Source organism: Cervus canadensis, chromosome 30, assembly GCF_019320065.1.
Source record: "Cervus canadensis isolate Bull #8, Minnesota chromosome 30, ASM1932006v1, whole genome shotgun sequence".
NCBI lineage: Eukaryota > Metazoa > Chordata > Mammalia > Artiodactyla > Cervidae > Cervus > Cervus canadensis.
Genome location: NC_057415.1, coordinates 3990243 through 4008059, shown reverse-complemented (window position 1 = coordinate 4008059; position 17817 = coordinate 3990243). Strand labels below are relative to the sequence as shown.

At 50.1% G+C, this 17817-nt stretch overlaps 1 protein-coding gene across 1 annotated transcript; it reads right to left on the bottom strand.

The window, feature by feature from the left end:
• Window positions 1-1853: 1853 nt before the first annotated feature.
• LOC122431622 (liprin-alpha-1-like) lies at window positions 1854-17462 on the bottom strand. The gene is made up of 8 exons (XM_043452866.1): window positions 17412-17462; window positions 11346-11447; window positions 10711-10875; window positions 9890-10059; window positions 7860-8091; window positions 3015-3166; window positions 2028-2176; window positions 1854-1894 (listed from the first exon to the last, which is right to left on the bottom strand). The coding sequence occupies exons 3-8, from the start codon at window positions 10819-10821 to the stop codon at window positions 1854-1856; spliced, it is 855 nt and encodes a 284-aa protein (XP_043308801.1). The 5' UTR covers window positions 10822-10875; window positions 11346-11447; window positions 17412-17462.
• Window positions 17463-17817: the final 355 nt, after the last annotated feature.

Below are 17817 nucleotides of genomic sequence, written 5' to 3'. Positions count from 1 at the left end.
CCTGCTCTCTCACGGGTCCCAGGACTGTGTCCTTCCAGATTCACAGTCGTCTTGATATCTCAAGCCCAAGTCCTGAGTTGCGTCCCAGTCTGGTGTGGTGGAGGGCTGGGAACACCCAAGCTCAAGGGCTGAAAGGATCCCAGGGGGACAGTCGGGCCCCAGCGGGCGGCAGGGCAGGCGATGACGGTGGCCGCCCACAGAGGGCCCCGCAGCAGCACTGGAAGGACAGCAACGATGCCTTAGCTCACTCGGGGACGCTGCCCGGCCTAGCGCTCAGAGATGTTACCGCCAGCAGCTCTGGGGACGCAGGAAGCCCGGTGAGTGACACCATGCCACATGGGCTGTGTGCGTGGGCACTGCTGACCATGGCCTCAGTTTTCATTCCGGTTCCAACTGTCCCTCCAAGGGTTGACGGGCCCCTCTTCCGAATGGCACAGATGTTTTCTTTATGTGGGTGAACACATCCATGCTTGTTTCTGTCGGCACTGTTGTCCCTCATCGTGTGTTTTCCTCGTTACAACCTGTACTTGCTGCTCTTCCAGTTTAAATTAGGAGCAGTCCTTATTTCCTGCATTTTCTAGTTGTCAGGGTTCATTGGGGCTTTCCAGGTGGCTCTAGTGGTAAAGATCCTGCCTGCCAATGCAAGAGATAATGAGAGATGTGGGTTCGGTCCCTGGGTCGAGAAGATGGCCTGGAGGAGGGCATGACAGCCCACTCCAGTATTCTTGCCTGGAGAATCCCATGGACAGAGGAGCTAGTGGGCTACAGTCCCTGGGGTCGCAAAGAGTCAGACACAACTGAAGCAGGTTAGCACACATCCAGGCTTTAGTTCAGTCACTCAGTTCTGTCCGACTCTTTGCCACTGTGTGGACTGCAGCACTCCAGGCTTTCCTGTCCTTTACTATCTCCTGGAGTTTGCTCAAACTCATGTCCATTCAATCAGTGATGGCATAGAACCATCTCATTCCTGTTGCATCCACCAGAGAGGTGGCTGGGGCTCGGCAAAGTGCATGGTCCCACTGCCTGGGTGTGAAGCTGCCCTCACCACTCCCTGACCGCGTGACCATCACTGTGTCTTCCTCTGTAAATGGGGAGGTGGCAGCACCTGCTTGGGAACGGGCACATCCAGCATCTGGTATATGATCAATGCACCACCATCTCAGCGTTGTATTTATTTATAAGAGGGATAGCATTTAATAACCTGCTCCTTTTTCTCTCTTGTCACTTAACTGTGGTCCAGACCACATCTGGTTTAATTACCCCTGTAAATCCCACACCCAGCACAAACAAGACACTCACACATATCTGCCTGAAGAGGCATGAACATACTCTGTCCTCAAGCAGATGAAGCCGAACGAGATGGGGCCTGATGATAAAACTGTGTGATGAGGAGACCCGAGGAGGACCTGTGTGGCTGTGGGGTGGGGTGGGGACATGGGCAGAACCCCTGAGAGCTCCTGGGGTTGGGGAAGTTAGCAGGAAGGAGGAGGAGGGCCTGTTCCTTGCAGGGTGTCCACAGATCGTACCTCACCCCTCACTGATGAACACTTGGGCCGTTTCCAAACACTTGTCAGTGTTCTGGGGGAAACAATCATTGCCTAGCTCCTACTCAATCAACTTCACAGAATATGTTTCTAGCACTGGAGTATAAACATCTGCTTTCTTCATTCCATCCTCTGTTCATCCACCTATCCAGCCAGCCATCTGTTCATCCATCCATCCACTCACTAATCCATCCATCCATCCACTCACAAATTCCATCCACCCATCGAGCCAGCCATCGGTTCATCAATCCATCCACTCACTAATCTATCCATCCATCCACCCACCCACCCACTCATTAACTCATCCGATCATCTCGGACCCACCGAGAAGACAGACGCCTCCTCCGCTCCTGCTCCCAGGAGGACCCCGAGCGTGAGTGACAGGAGCCTCATGGGGCAGCGGGGGAGACACAGAAGGGACATGCCTGCAGGCCCTCCTCCTCTGAACGGGGAAGCACCCACCTGGTCCTAAGGCCTCCTTACCGGGGTGTCCAGGCCGACCCCTTTCCTTCTTGCCAAAGAAGCGGCCGATGGAGCACCTGATGCCGTTCTTCTTTGGGGCTTTGTCCATGGAGTCCTGGCTGCTGTTGATGCTGGGGTTGCCCCCGGGGCCGTCCTGAGAGTCCGTCGAGCTTTGGGGAGAGAAAACGCCCTTTAACCAGCGCCCTCATGCAAACACACACCCCTCCCCAAGACCGACTGATAGAACCGCCCACCAGCAACACCCGTGCCTCCACCTTGAGCAGACAGTGGCATCTGCTTCACCAACCACACTGCACACGACCAATGGGGGCTCCCGGCCACAGACATCGGCCCCGGGAAGCTGAGAGTCTCTGACTGGAGCTGCCCCCGAGGAGGGCTTGACTCCAGGCCAGCCGGTGCAGAGGGCGCTCCGACCCTCCCTCAGGGTCACCGCTTGTCAGGTGACGAGGCTCCCAGAGAAGTCGAGCTCCCCAGCTCTGGGCAGCTCCCCCCGCCTCCCGCAGGGTGACCGTCCCCGGCCGTGGCAGGAGAGCGACGGTCACCGTGCAGGGCTGCTGGTCAGGAGACCACTCGTGCCCTCCGTCGGGGGCTTCCTGGCTCAGGCCGGGAGTTCAGCAGGTGGTGGTCGAATGAGGACAGTGTCAGCCACAGGAGGGGACAGAGTCTCCTGAGAGGAGACCCTTGAGGAAAAGGGAGGGACCCTCAAGAGCGAACCTGAGAGGCACGGGGCCATCACCATCAGGAACGCGTCCCGGACGGGCAGACCTCTAGCAAGAGCAGGAAGAAAGCTCCCACAGGAGTCAATCCGCAGAGATGGACATTTTCTAAAATCACTGAGGTCCCTGAGCTCTTCTCCCCCAGCATCTGAAGTTCACCACTAAACACAGGCACCGCATCCAGTGCGATTCCTTTAAAACCATTCTTCCACCTCTTTCAAGACAAGAGGCGCAGGGCTCCTGAAACTGACGAGGCGCACAGGCCCCTTACTTGCGGGCGTCCCTGACGTCCTCGGGGCTGGCCGCGCGAAGCGTCCCTGTGTGCAGCTGCTCCAGCCGAAGGGACTCAGGCGAGGCAGGGCTCGAGGTTTCAGAAGTGATGGTTGTCTTGTCATTTTGCACCTCTTCCCATAGAGCTGGCATCTGAGGGAATGAGCTAAGTGTAAAATTGGCTAACAAGAGACTGTGTCAAAAAAGGCAATCATACAGGCCTTACATTATAAGCACAAACATATTTGAAAATCTATTAGCCATGCTATCCGCCAAGTATAAAAAAATGCCTTGTACTATCTTAATGCCATCTTAAAGGACTGTCTTGTAGAGAAGCGGGGCATGGGGCAGCGAGAGCACCTGACTGAGTGCAGAGACCCCGGACGGAACCTCCCTGCAGCGGGGCTCCGCCCTGCCTGGAATGCGGTGACCAGATGGCCCCGCCGGGCAGGAGAGCAGAGCGACGCCAGCCCCATGAACCCTGCATGGCACCAACTGTCCTGATGAAAGGACTGTGCTCATCGCCAGATGCTGCTCAGAAGCACCACGAGCAAGGGTAAGGAACCTCTCAGCAAGCCTTCCAGACCTTTCTGTTTGAAGGAGAAAAGGAAACAGCTTGTACCACCACCCAAGATCATTTGTAGTGATGATGCAGGTTACTGGAACCCGTGACACCAAGTGAAACACAGGAAAGGCACCTAACCCGGCATGCGAACACCATGTGTCTGGCTCGTATTTCTCTGTAACACACGACGTGGGGCTACACAGTGAAGTGCTTACACGCAGTCCAGTGTAATTTACTCACTGTGGTCTACATAAAGCACCCCTAGGTCTTCACTAAGAGATGATCTTGTAGCCACCTAGAGCGGTGGGATGGGGAGGGAAATGGGAGGGAGGTTCAAAAGGGAAGGGGTATATGTATACCTATGGCTAATTCATGTTGAGGTTTGACAGAAAAGAACAAAATTCTGTAAAGCAATTATCCTCAATTAAAAAATAAACTAACTAAAACAACAAAAAAAAGATGATCTCTCCTGGAGTCCCAGCTTTCCCGCTGGTCCTGGGTGTGAGGACAGGAAAGACAGTGGTGGCAACAGTGTGGGGAACAGATTAACCCCTTCAGGGTCCAGACAGGTCTCACTTACACATTTGGGTTGTGGTTAAGCCAGGGGAAGTCTATAGAAACTTGCACGGCAAGTAATTTTATAAACAATGAGTGTGTTGTTTTATCCAACTAACCTGTGCCTTTTGAATGGGATTCTGTAAAGAATACTGATCCACTGCAGCCCCACAGAAGCTTGGTGACAACAAAGTGACTTAGTGCAAAATACAGCTGAGCCCGTTTAACAGCGGCTGGATAAACTGCACCCTCCCCTGATCTCTAACAAGAACCCTCAGGCAACAGAAGGCTACAGAGGCTAGAAATTATCCCCACAGAACTGAACAGGGGTCAATCTCAAATTCAAGTTACAATAAGCATTTATAAAAATCAGAAAACAACACAGAACAGAGCGGGGAAGTGACACGCCTGGGTTGACTGTGGACTCAGGGGAGACAAACACCTGCCTCAAAGTCAGGGGCCGCGGCCAGCCCCTTCCCCGGGCCTCCTCCTGAGGAAGGGCTCTGGGCCCCCAGCCTGGCCGCCCTCACCCGGGAGGGAAGCCCGCCCTCCCCCAGGTGGAGCCTGCCCCGCTGGTGCCCACGTAACTAGGATGGGCAGGACCGTGTCCTCACTTAACAGGAGGGCAGAGCAGGCCACCAGCCCCAGGCTGACGGAGCAGCTCCGCTGTGCCCAGCAGAAGGGCTCCCGCGCACTGAGCTGCCTGAACTGGAGCGCGGCTGCCCGAGACCTGCGGGAAGGTCCCAGGAGTGGTCGGTCAGTGGGCTGGGAGCGGGAGAGGGACAAGGACGGCCAGCCCTCGGGGCACTGGACTCCAACAACAGGGGCTCATCCGAGGGACCAGAGGGGAGAGGAAGCGAGCTCCCTCCTGGTGCTCCCTCCATCAGGGACGCTGTGAGGGACACGAGAGCCTCTGGAGGAAAGCGGGCTGGACGGCCCCACGGTTAAGTGTCCAGGCTCTGATCAGACGAGTCCGCACTGCACTGCTGGGTGTGTGAGCCTGGGCACGGGGCCCGGCCTCTCTAAGCCTCAGTGTCCACGTCTGCTGAATGGGGATAACTGCAGCCTGGACCTCACCTGGGTGTCTGCGGGATTAGATGACAGGCTCGGAAACCACTCGACACGGTACCTGGCTGGCAGAGTCTCCTGCACACTGCTACCCCCGTCATTAGAGGGCTTCCCCCAAGTCTAATACCTATGGCTCTGATTCAGTCATTGCTTTTAAGAAAACACTAAGCGGAAATTCCATGGTGGTCCAGACGTTAGGACCTGGCACTTTCACTGCCAGGACACCGGTCTGATCCCTGATTGGGGAATTAAGATCCCATAAGCTGTGCAACATGGCCAAAGAAATAAAATTTTCAAAATAATAAATACTACTATGTCTATTATAAATAAGCATGAGATGATTAGAAAGCAAACAAGTGGGAGAAAGGGAAACTGTTACAATTGTCTCAACGAATGACCTTTTTCCAACAGAACCATCAGCATATTTTAAGTGGTGGGTCAGTTTCAAAACTTCCATTAAAACGTCAATTATTCACCAGTACATAACCACACAGTGTTCCGTCACCTGACTCGATAAGCACTCTTTAACACTTCACAGAGAAACAAAGCCATGCTAAATTAGTAAATAGTTTACCTTTCGACGATGCTTCCTTAAATCACTAGGCTGATAGATGCATGCAAAGAAATGGAGAGAAACCAGGTTGATTGTGACTTTGAAGCTAAAAATTCAAGAATCAGTATAGGCAAATACAGGAAAGCAAAAATGATGGCAAACCTATAAGTGACATTAAGACTTAGAGAACAGTAGCTGGAAACAGAACATTTTTTTTTTTGACCACAGAAGTTAAATAAGCTATTCAAGATTTACTAGAAAAACACTACAAATTATGACTCAGGAAGATACAATTCTGTTACAACATCGTGATTTATTAAAGCAGAGCATCCTGTACATCAAAGGGCCTCAACAGCTGTCTGTTCTCAGCCAAACTTCTCTATAACCTATTTCTCTTAATAAAAAACATGTTATACTTTAAAACAGTAATTTAACTGATGAGGAAGTTACCAAAATACCTATTTTAACACTGAACATTTCTCACCACCTATTGGACATTAATGTAAAATCCTTACCTAGAATTTGATTTAAAACTTCTGAAAATAAATTCATTAAAGCACGTACCCTATGAAAATGTGTAAGAATGAAAGCTAGCATAATAGCAGGTGGAGTCTTCACATTTGATGAACCATAGAAGATACTTTGTAAAAGAGTCTAGTAGAGACATTAACCATGCAAAAGCTGATGAGATTTACAGTCTTAAATACAAGCACCAACACAGAAAGGAGATTGTGTCAAAAGCCCATTAATTCGACACTTAGAGGATCATTTCTTTATGTAAGCATACTCTCATTTATAAATTGCACAGGTTATGTAGTGTATGATCCATCTACATTATGCTTGTAACTGCATAGTGATACAATAATTCAAACTTACTGCTATGGGGGAAAAACACCATTTAATGAGCCATGAAGAAAAGCACAAACACGACTAAAGGGACACACGCTGTGGACACAGCACTGCTGAGACCAGAGCAAGTGGGAGGACGGGAGGGGAGATGGATGGGGAAACTACAGCCTGGGGTGGGGGGCACGGGAGGCTGGGGTCTGGATTGACGACGGCTAAACAGACAACAGGATGAGACAGGAAATCCAAACCAACGATGAAAGCAGACACACCGTCAGAGAACTCCAACAACAAGGACAAAATGTACACACCTGTTCTTTTACAAATACTCGGAAAGAAATCAAGCACAAAACCACAGAGAAATCGTCAAGAATTTTAAATATCAACTAATTAGCCAAAGACGCAAATTATAAAAAGTGTGTCAAAAGACCACAAAATGGACTAGTTACCACTTCACATGCATCTAAAATGATTCACACTTAATTTAATGATATGCTGACTAACAATGCAGCTAACGTGAAATGGGTGGTAAGAGAGAAAAGTGATAATACATGTGCAGTTACAAAGCAGAGGGCTGTAAACGTGATTTCATGGGATAAACAGCAGTGCACTCAGAAACCTAAGCTACACACGCAAGAAAGCTGGAACATGCGCTTTAGAGCCGCACACTCTGTCACCAAAAGCCCTAGGTCGTCATCCCGTTTTCAGACTCGGGAGAGTGAGGAAGCCCGACTTCTTCCCTGGGGCCCTGGGGCACCGGGCTTTGAACCTGGTTTCACACGCAGAGCGGGCCTGAGTGCGCGGCCAGGTCCATCAGCAAGCAGACCAGTTTAGATTTTTGGTTTTCTTCCCACCGCATGCCCTGCACCGTGCAGCCAGGCATCCCCAGTGGAAAATGTGCTGCACGGTTTTCACACGCCATGAGAACTGCCATGAGAACTTTCACAAAGTTGTCTGCTCCCTGAGAACAGAAACATTTCTGCAGCTGCTGCGCCCAGCACAGGCCAGGCCCAGCGTTACAGAGGCAGGCTCTGGCTGAGCTCATGATGACGAGCTAAGCCGGTGGTCCAAATATCAATACTAACTGGTCACTGTGCGATTACGGAATGATTAAAGACTAGGTACTTTTAAAAATCATAGACCTCTGAGTGTGGCAAATGTACCTGATTTTCTTCTGGAGAAAAAAAACCAAAAACAAACAAAAAAAGAAATCCAGTGTGCTGGAGGAGGGACGCGGCAGGGAGGAGGCAGACACATACCAGAGGCATGGTGCCCAGCCGGTCTATGTTCCGCGCTGGCCTTCGACGCCTCATTCGGGGCGTGGCGGGCACACTGCTGGGCGGGCAGGAGCTGGCAAGCGAGGAGGCAAAATACAGGTCGAGGGAGCTCACTGATTTAAAACGACGAAGGCTGCCTGAGCTCGCCTTGCCCACCCTGCTCTCAGTCTCCTTGGCCCGCTGCTCCGTGGTCTCCTTCTCTTCTTGGATCCACCTAAGAGAGAGCAAAACTCGTCACCTGCCTTTGTCAGCACAGGAACGTGTCTGGACAACAAATTTGGGCTTGCATTCTGTGTCATGATTAGCAAATTCCAGCAACAGTTGCTCAATTAACATCGCAGCAAAAAGGTTCGACTTTCCCTCTTTTGAATATTCTCAAACTTAGTATAACTTAGCATTGAGTCTTACAAACTGGCCCCTGATCATTCACGTTTGATTTGACTCATTTACTCTAACATTCTGACGGGGCCTGGGTGGCGACTCTCTCCCCGTGAGGAGACACCTGAAACTGACAACCTTCACCATCCCTGCTCTCAGGGCTGAGGTGCACGTCAGAGCCTCGAGTCTTTTCCACTGGGAATCAGGAACTCTGCACCATCAAAACAGTGATTCACGAACAAGCTTGACCTTCTAAACACAAGTCTCCAGACCAGATGAAGTGCTGAGTTGATCTTTTTTTTTTTAAGGGTGTATATGTACCAACACATCACTTGATGAAGTTCTCCCCCAGGTTTGTGTGAGTTTCTGGATTCATGTCAATGTGCCGCATTCACCTAGAATTCACGGTGACTGCTCTTCTCCCCTAATGTGTCATGGATGATTTTATATAGCAGTTTAAATCCTAGATTATGCATATAAAATGATTTTTTAAAAAAAATACAAGATTCTTGCAGGTCGTAACCTCTCCAGTTTCACTACTTATATGTCCTGAAAGATTTTCACTGGTGACAAGTTGAAGGACAGAATTTACCACTTACATCAAGTCAACATATTGCATAAGGAAAAATCACTTTTACCTGACAACGTGCTGTAAAAATAGAAACATTAATATGTAACCATTCCATATTTCCTGCGGGGACGGGGAAAGACAACCTTTCTGAGCTCGTCTGTGCTCAAACACGGCCCAGAAAGCAGTCTGTGTCGGCGCCAAAACTGCAGGCGGCACCACCTGCGTTTGCTGGTTGTGCCGCTCACCCCTGCCTTCCGCCTGAACCCCCCGCGCTCGGCCAACAGGAACGGGCACCTCGGCCTGGGCTGACGTGACGAGAACAATCTGAGCAGCAGCTCTGCCGGGTCCTGCGCAGGGTCACCGGCCCGCGGCCACTCTGAACGGAACCTCAGGACAGGAGGCACGGCTGTGCGGGTGTGGCCCAGGCAGGCCTCGGGGCCCCCGGCCACCCGGCTGCACCCAGACCCAGGGCCCCCTGCTCACCACGAGGCGGGCCTTCGGATTCTATCCCGCTTTGTAAACTGTTATAACTGCCAAGACGGTGTCTAAAGAAAACATCTTAAACATACTGATGAGTTGAGAAAAACTCAAACACATGTCCTTGGACCAGTGTTTTACAACAAGCCAATCTTCACACTGTGCTAAGTTAAAAAGGGAAATGCAGATCTGAGTGGGAATTTGCCAACCCCAAACCTCAGCTTTTCTGTTCCAGGTGGCTTTTCACCAGAACGTGGGAGGCTCCGAGGTACACGAGGGTGAACCCTCAGTGCTGGTGGGTTCACGGGCCACAGAGGACACCACCTCGGCACCTCTCCCACCTTGGGGCTCAGAGCTGTGGGGGGGACACCCCACAAGACCCCCCGCCCACAGAGTGCTGACACCAGCTGTGGACAGAACGCCCTGGCTGACTCAGCTCTCTCATCAAGGGCGATCTCAGAACCGAAAATCCTTGAAGCAGGCCTGTAGTCAGTGTTCTCACCATGGAACACTCAGACTTCTCCTAGGAGAAGACAGCTCCTCGGAGAAGCCCAGTTTCTGGGGAGCTGAGTTCGGGCACACCCACCGGATCTCTTCATTGATGCTGTCCAGCTGCTCCTGAAGCATCTGCCCGCTGGGCGGCAGCTGAGCAGCCGAGCTGAGGAGGGTGACCCCGTCGCCCTCGCCGTCAGACACGCCTTCGTCTCTTTCGAAGGCCTGGGCCACGGTGGCCGGCACGCGGGCCTGCTGTCTCAACTGAAATAAAAGGGGCCGAGTCACTGTGTGTTGATGTGGGCATATACGTTAGTGCACTTCTTCCTGTATACTCACCTGATGACATGGCCACTGTAACAGAATACACCCAGTGTCTCTCATTGATCTCAACGTCAAGAGAATCTGCTTATTCACAGCTTTAAACTCTCAGTTTGAGAGGGAAAAAATGTTATCCTAAAACCATTCTATTACCCAGTTTTTAATTGCAAATTGATAGCCAGAAGATAATAAATCTTGAGACATTTATGCCAACTAATACTTTTAACTGGGGGCTTCCCAGGTGGCTCAGTGGTAAAGAATCCGCCTGCCAATTCGAGAGGGCAGGTTGGATCCCGGGGTCGGGAAGATCCCCTGGAGTAGAAGATGGCCACCCACTCCAGTATTCTTGCCTGGGAAGTCCCAGGAAGAGAGGATGTGTTGGACTACAGTCCACAGGGTTGTATAAGACTCGGATAAGGCTGAGTGTGTACTCAGGCAATGCTGTTAAACCATATAAAACTCTGACTTCTTACAGAAAAACTGTATTTACAAGAATTCAAGAAGCTCAAAAGTCCACTAGTTCCATAAATACGTGCATCATCCACCTGACCAGGCAGCAAGTGTACAAATGCAGGCCGGCCGGGTGGCTGGTACCTTCTCGTCCAGGGCCTTGTGGTGCTCAAATAGAAACTTCAGCGCCCTGAGCACCTCCACCTCGCTGATCATGCCGGCTGGGGACTGCGCCTGCTGCTTGTCCGCCGTCATCCGGAGGGATGGTACATACCGGGAAACGAGGAGCTCCAGGTGTTCCAGCAGCAGCTGCAGGGAGGGGTCAAAGGAGCACCTTCAACCTCACACTTGAATTCAGGGCCGAGAACTCCTCTCAGCCTCACGCTAAAGCCAAAACCATGCTAAGGCACGTCGGAATCCCGCCAGTTCAGTCTAAAGTTAGAGTGGACTTCCCCAGTGGCCCAGGAGTTAAGACTCCACACTTCTGCAGGGCTCATGGGTTTTAATCCCTGGTCGGGGATCTAAGATCCCACATAAACTGTAGCATGGCCAAAAATGGAAGTTAAGAGAACTCCCCCCTCAAATGTACTAAAATTACATTCGCTCTCATCATAAATTTGAAGCAAACTATGAGAACCCCAAGCTGATCCACCTCGGTCTGCCCAGTGGGAAGATGTGAAAAATGACTTGAAAACCAGACAGACTTTAAAGACAGCAACACGGAGCCCAGCGGTGAGCCCCGCGGGCACAGGTCAGCACGGGAGACTCCGCCTACTGACCCTGGTGTTGTTCCTCTCTGCTCTCAGCTGAGCAACTTCTTCTTCTCTGGCAAGAAGCTGCTCCCTGCACACCTTCAGTTCTTCATTATATGTTCCCAACTCCTAGAAAACAGTTAAATGAGGAGGTAACTAAATGCAAACACAAGTGAAAAAGAGAGCGAGACCGTGAAGGCTGACCCTATCAAGTCTCTCCAGGCTCCACACAAAGGATCTCCCTGCCCCTCCGGAGAAAAGGGGGTCCGCTGACCCCAAGACCACACAGACAAGCACAACTCAGACTGGCCTTCAACCTCCGCCTCGACCTGGCAGGCACGCGGAGAAGAGAACCAGGAATCCAGCCTGCCTTCTCCAGACCCAGGGAAGTCTGAGAAACTTTCCTAAACATAAACCAAACAACAAAATGGATAACAGATTCTTAAACGACACGCAGACAAGTGACCTAGGACCCCTGAGGAGAGTGAAGAAGAAAGGGAAGATCTACAAGGCCACCAGGTTTTGGAGTGTTCCTCTGGGAAAGAGGCTGATGGCACACCAAGGCCATCTGCTAGCCTGACTCCACTGAAATCACCCAGTCATTCAATAAACTGGCTAAAATGTTAAATTCGTGTTATATGTATTTTATCACAATTTGTGTGCACGCGGGGCCATCCACGTGGTGAACTTGCTCAAACCGAACCACAACGAGACTTTCATTCTTCCATTTTTCTTTGCACAAGTAAAAAAACCCTGGCTTACACATCCCCCACTACATACTGGGTATTCAGCACCTAGAACACTGCCCAACACTTGTAAGAGGCATGTAGTAGACATGTGAAGCCATGAGGGTATATGTTACACACGTAAGCAATAGGTACCCATTATTAACATGCTGGACACACTGGTCTGTGCTTTGTAAGACGGGAGACATTAAGGGGCTTAGCCTCTCTCCTTCAAGGACTGACTCTCTAGCTCGATCCAGATGCCCCAGAGACTGTTCCAGCCACTGTATCCCTTCTTGTGGGGCCCCCGCCCATCCTCCACGCAGCACCTGCACAACCTCTAACAAAGTCAACCTGCTGGGGTCGATCCTGCGCACGAAGGCCAAAACGCCCTGGCCGGCAGGGCCCATGGCCATGCTAACAAATGAAACACAACCCCAACGCTTCATCAGGTGAGGGCCAATCCGACGGGCCCAGTCCCTGGCTGCTCTCACCTCAGGACACTCTGCCTCCAGGACTTGGGTCGAGGCCAACTTCTTCGTCTTCTTGGCCTTTGCCTTGGGGTTGCAGCATTGGAAAAGCGCCCATAGGCAGGCCCTTCTGCGACCCATCCTCGTGGATGGGGGCAGCCCCCCACTCGGGGGCAACCGCTGTTTCCCAGGCAGTTACCTCAGCACCTGAGCTATCACCACCGATCTCACACTACAACCGCCGATCTCACACTCCGCTCTCACACACCGCTCTCACACACCGCTCTCTCACACACCGCTCTCACACACTCTCCTCTCTCACACACCGCTCTCACACACCGCTCTCACACACACCGATCTCACACACCGCTCTCACACACTCTGCTCTCTCACACACACCGCTCTCACACACCGCTCTCACACACCACTCTCACACACCACTCTCACACACACCGCTCTCTCACACTATGACCACCAGCACCAGTGTCTCAAGAAGAAATGGCACGAAGGCTCTGCCTCCAGCACGTCTCCCAGGAGCCCGGAACCTGGAACCCACTCCGTCACAAGGGGCTCCGTGGTAACAGGGGGGCTGGGCTCAGGCCCACCATCAAGGGTGCAGAGAGGGGGGAGGGGCTGCCGAAAAGACGGCAGGTGAGTGTGGGGTGCGGGAGAAGGAAGGCCGTGCCCACCGCTCAGGCCCAACGTCAAACATGACCCTGCAATGTACTGGGTCACAGTCGAACCGAACAGTATACACTGCTTCAGAAACCACCACTGCTAGGAATGAGCACATCTTCTAAGGGGGCTTCTGCCCCCTCCACCCCTGAAACAAGCCTCCAGTGAGGCTACTGAAAGGGCACCCCTGACGTCAAGGGCACCCCTGAACTCAATAGCGTCCCCAGAACCCATCCCGGTGAGGATGCTGGCTGCTGCACTGGCTGCCCCTCACTCTCACCCTGAGCTTGGTCATTGCCATTTACTTCTCCAGGGGATCTTCCCAACCCAGGGATCGAACCCGGGTCATCTGTATTGTACACAAACACTTTACCATCTGAGCCATGAGGGATCTACTAGCGTGTCAGATGAGTGCAAACATGCGGTAGTTTGAGCATTCTTTGGGATTGACTTTCTTTGGGATTGGAATGAAAACTGACCTTTTCCAGTCCTGTGGCCACTGCTGAGTTTTCCAAATTTGCTGGCATATTGAGTGCAGCACTTTCACAGCATCATCTTCCAGGATTTGAAATAGCCCAACTGGAATTCCATCACCTCCACTAGCTTTGTTCGTTCATAGTGATGCTTTCTAAGGCCCACCTGACTTCACATTCTAGGATGTCTGGCTCTAGGTGAGCGATCACACCATGGTGATTATCTGGGTCGTGAAGATCATTTTTGTACAGTGCTTCTGTGTATTCTTGCCACCTCTTCTTAATATCTTCTGCTTTTGCTGGGTCCATACCATTTCTGTCCTTTATCGAACCCATTTTTGCATCAAATGTTCCCTTGGTATCTCTCATTTTCTTGAAGAGATCTCTAGTCTTTCCCATTCTGTTGTTTTCCTCTATTTCTTTGCATTGCTCACTGAGGAAGGCTTTCTTATCTCTCCTTGCTATTCTTTGGAACTCTGCATTCAAATGGGAACATCTTTCCTTTTCTCCTTTTTCACTTCTCTTCTTTTCACAGCTATTTGTAAGGCCTCCTCAGACAACCATTTTGCCTTTCTGCATTTCTTTTCCATGGGGATGGTCTTGATCCCTGTCTCCTGTACAGTGTCACGAACCTCCATCCATAGTTCATCAGGCACTCTGTCTATCTGATCTAGTCCCTTCAATCTATTTCTCACTTCCACTATATAGTCATAAGGGATTTGATTTAGGTCATACCTGAATGGTCTAGTGGTTTTCCCTACTTTCTTCAATTTAAGTCTGAATTTGGCAGTAAAGAGTCCTTAGGCAGTCACAATCCAAGATATCAAAATAAGGAAAGCTCAGTGAGGGAGCTGGAGTCTGAGAGGGCTGCTCCTTCCCTCGGGGCATCTGAATAAAGCTGACTCTGCGAAGAAAAGGCAGGGAGAAAGTCAAGCAGAGGGGACTGGCTAACACAGCTCTGGATGGTCCCTTGGGCTGGGAAGACAAAAATTCGAGTGCAGGCCTGACATGTCAGTCCGGATGTTAGAGATCAAGCTCTCCAAGAAAAGGGAGGCACAGAAAATGTACCCAACACTCTGCCCAAATCGGCTGAGCGCTGAGTATCCATCACCTCGTGGTGCTCAGAAGACAGACGGTGGGCTTCAGGACCTGGCAAGAAGGGGGGCCCTGGGAGGCACCCCAGACTTCCAGACGGAGATGCTGGAGGGTTCCTCCCTGGGGTCAGGGAGGGAAAGTGGGTGATGGCTGCTGAGACTCAGCTTACAAGGACCCCCCAGCCTCAAGGCACTCAGGCCCTGAGTGAACAGAGAGCTCTGTCCCCACTAGAGGTCTGCATCAGAAGAAACTCTGGAGAAGACAGCATCACCAGAACCTCTAGGGTTTTCCAAACATAATGTCCAACATGCAACCAAAGAAGCAAAAAAGGGTGTGACAACAAACAGCACCAAGAGAAAAAGAAGTGAAACAGATCCAGAGGTGTCAGTTGTATATCAGCATATCACAGGTATGCTAGAGGTATCAGATGCAAACTTCACCAGTTCAAAAATATACCTGACAAAAGGAAAAATTTCTGAGAATCAAAACCGATGCTAGAACTTTAAAATAACAGTGACTGAATTTAAGAACTCAGTCTCTGGTCTTAACATCAAATTGGACACAGCTGAAGAGAGGATCAGTGAACTGAAGGATGGATTGGTTAAAGATATATATATAAGAGGGAAAAAAGTTTAGAACATATGGAAGGAGCCTGCTTGTTAAACTATGTTGTTAAAAACTATAAATGAGGCCCCTCAAGGGAGAGAAAAGACAGAAAGGGGAATAAGAAATGCCTCCAGGGGTTGAAACTAAAGAGCCTCTTAATGAAAGTGAAAGAGGAGAGTGAGAAAGCTGGCATAAAACTCAACATTCAAAAAATGAAGGTCATGCCATCTGGCTCCATCACTTCCTGGCAAATAAATGGGGAAACAATGGAAACAGTGACAGACTGTATTTTCTTGGGCTCCCAAATGACTGCAGATGGTGACATTAAAAGACGCTAGCTCCTTGGAAGGAAAGCTATGACCAACCTAGACAGCACATTAAAAAGCAGAGACATTACTTTGCCGACAAAGGTTCATTTAGTCAAAGCTAGTAGTCATGTATGGATGTGAGAGTTGGCCCGGGAAGAAGGCTGAACGCCAAAGAATCAATGCTTCTGAACTGTGGTGTTGGAGAAGACTCTTGAGAGCCCTGTGGACTGCAAGGAGATCCAACCAGTCCATCCTAAAGCAAATCAGTCCTGAATATTCATTGGAAAGACGGATGCTGAAGCTCCAATACTTTGGCCACCTGATACGAAGAACTGACTCTTTGGAAAAGAACCTGATGCTGGGGAAGACTGAAGGCAGGAGGAGAAGGGGATGACAGAGGATGAGACGGTTGGATGGCATCACCGACTCGATGGACATGAGCTTGGGCAGGATCCAGGAGTTGGTGATGGACGGGGAGGCATGGTGCCCTGCAGTCCATGGGGTTGCAAAGGGTCAGACACGGAGTGACTGAACTGACTGACAGGGGCGGGGGCAAGAGTTGGCTGGAGAATCAGACCATTGACTCAAAAATGAAAACCACACATTGGTTTCAGCAGCTCTGCGGGTGCCTAAGGCAAGAAGAAAATATTCAAGCGCTCAGAGGAAAAAGGCGAGGCTTTTAGTGGCACAGCAACCCTGAGGGCTGACATTTCAAGAACAAGGAAGTCAGGAGATAATGGACTGGCGCCTGTGAAATGCTGAAAAACAAATACCAACCAATCTGGAATTCTATACCCAACAAAAACACCCTTCCAAAGTGAAAGCAAAATAAAGACTTTTAGGGCAAATGGAAATGAGACAGCTCATCACCTGCAGACACGAACTAAAAAATATTAAGGCAGTTCTTTGGGAGAAAGAAAAGTAGTCTCTGACGGAAGTATAAAAAACAAGTAAAGACCAACAGTGAGGTAACAGTGAGGGTAAATATTAACTCTATGATGATGATAATGCCAAAAATGTACCTAAAATTTTAAAGGATAACAGTGACAAGGAGGAAACAGTCGTGTCAGGGAGGCAGTAAAAATACTGTTAGACTTGAATGTAGAACACACGCTGTATCTGCGAATGTACACCCGATCACCTGACAGAGGCGTACAGACCTAGAAACACACTTCATCCTTCTAACAGAAGGCACGGGAGAATGACACAGAATAGGTGGGACGAGCAGAAAACAAACAGCAACATGGTACCTACACACTGAAATATCAAAATTACAAACAGAGCAAATACTCTCATTGAAAGATAAAAAGGGTCAAACTGATTAAAATTAAAACCATACACTATTCACAGAGGTACATGGAAAGATGGAAGACCACAGACAGGTGAAAGTAAAAGATACCCAGGCAAACAAGGACAGAAAACTGATGTGGCAATATCAGTGTCCAATAGTGTCTAAAGTAAGAAGCATTACTAGCAATAAAAAGGAGCATCTCATACTGATACAAATTCAGTCCAGCAAGAAGATGAAGATTCTAAATTTGATTGTCCCTAATAACATAACCTCTCCACCATGACCCGTCCGTCCTGGGTGGCCCCACACAGCACGGCGTAGTTTCATTGAGTTAGACAAGACTGTGGTCCATGTGATCAGATCGGCTAGTTTTCTCTGATTATGGCTTCAGGGTGTCTGCCCTTTCATGCCCTCTCACAACACCTACCATCTTACTTGGGTTTCGCTTACCTTGGACGTGGGATATCTCTTTATGGCTGCTCCAGCAAAGCGCAGCCGCTGCTCCTTACCTCGGACGAGGGGTATCTCCTCATGACAGAATGTGGTCCACTGGAGAAGGGAATGGCAAACCACTTCAGTATTCTTGCCGTGAGAACCCCATGAACAGTATGAAAAGACAAAATGATAGGATACTGAAAGAGGAACTCCCCAGGTCGGTAGGTGCCTAGTATGCTACTGGAGATCAGTGGAGAAATAACTCCACAAAGAATGAAGGGATGGAGCCAAAGCAAAAACAAGACACAGTTGTGGATGTGACTGGTGACAGAAGCAAGGTCCCATGCTGTAAAGAGCAATATTGCATAGGAACCTGGAATGTGAGGTCCATGAATCAAGGCAAATTGGAAGTGGTCAAACA

Excerpts from the sequence above, each read along its gene's own strand:
- LOC122431622 (XM_043452866.1), bottom strand. The coding sequence starts at position 10,821 with ATGACGGCGGACAAGCAGCAGGCGCAGTCCCCAGCCGGCATGATCAGC. Across the intron at positions 10,060-10,710 it reads ACAAGGCCCTGGACGAGAAG|TTGAGACAGCAGGCCCGCGT; the intron begins GTACCAGCCACC and ends CTTTTATTTCAG. Across the intron at positions 3,167-7,859 it reads GGCTGGGCACCATGCCTCTG|ATGCCAGCTCTATGGGAAGA; the intron begins GTATGTGTCTGC and ends TCATTCCCTCAG.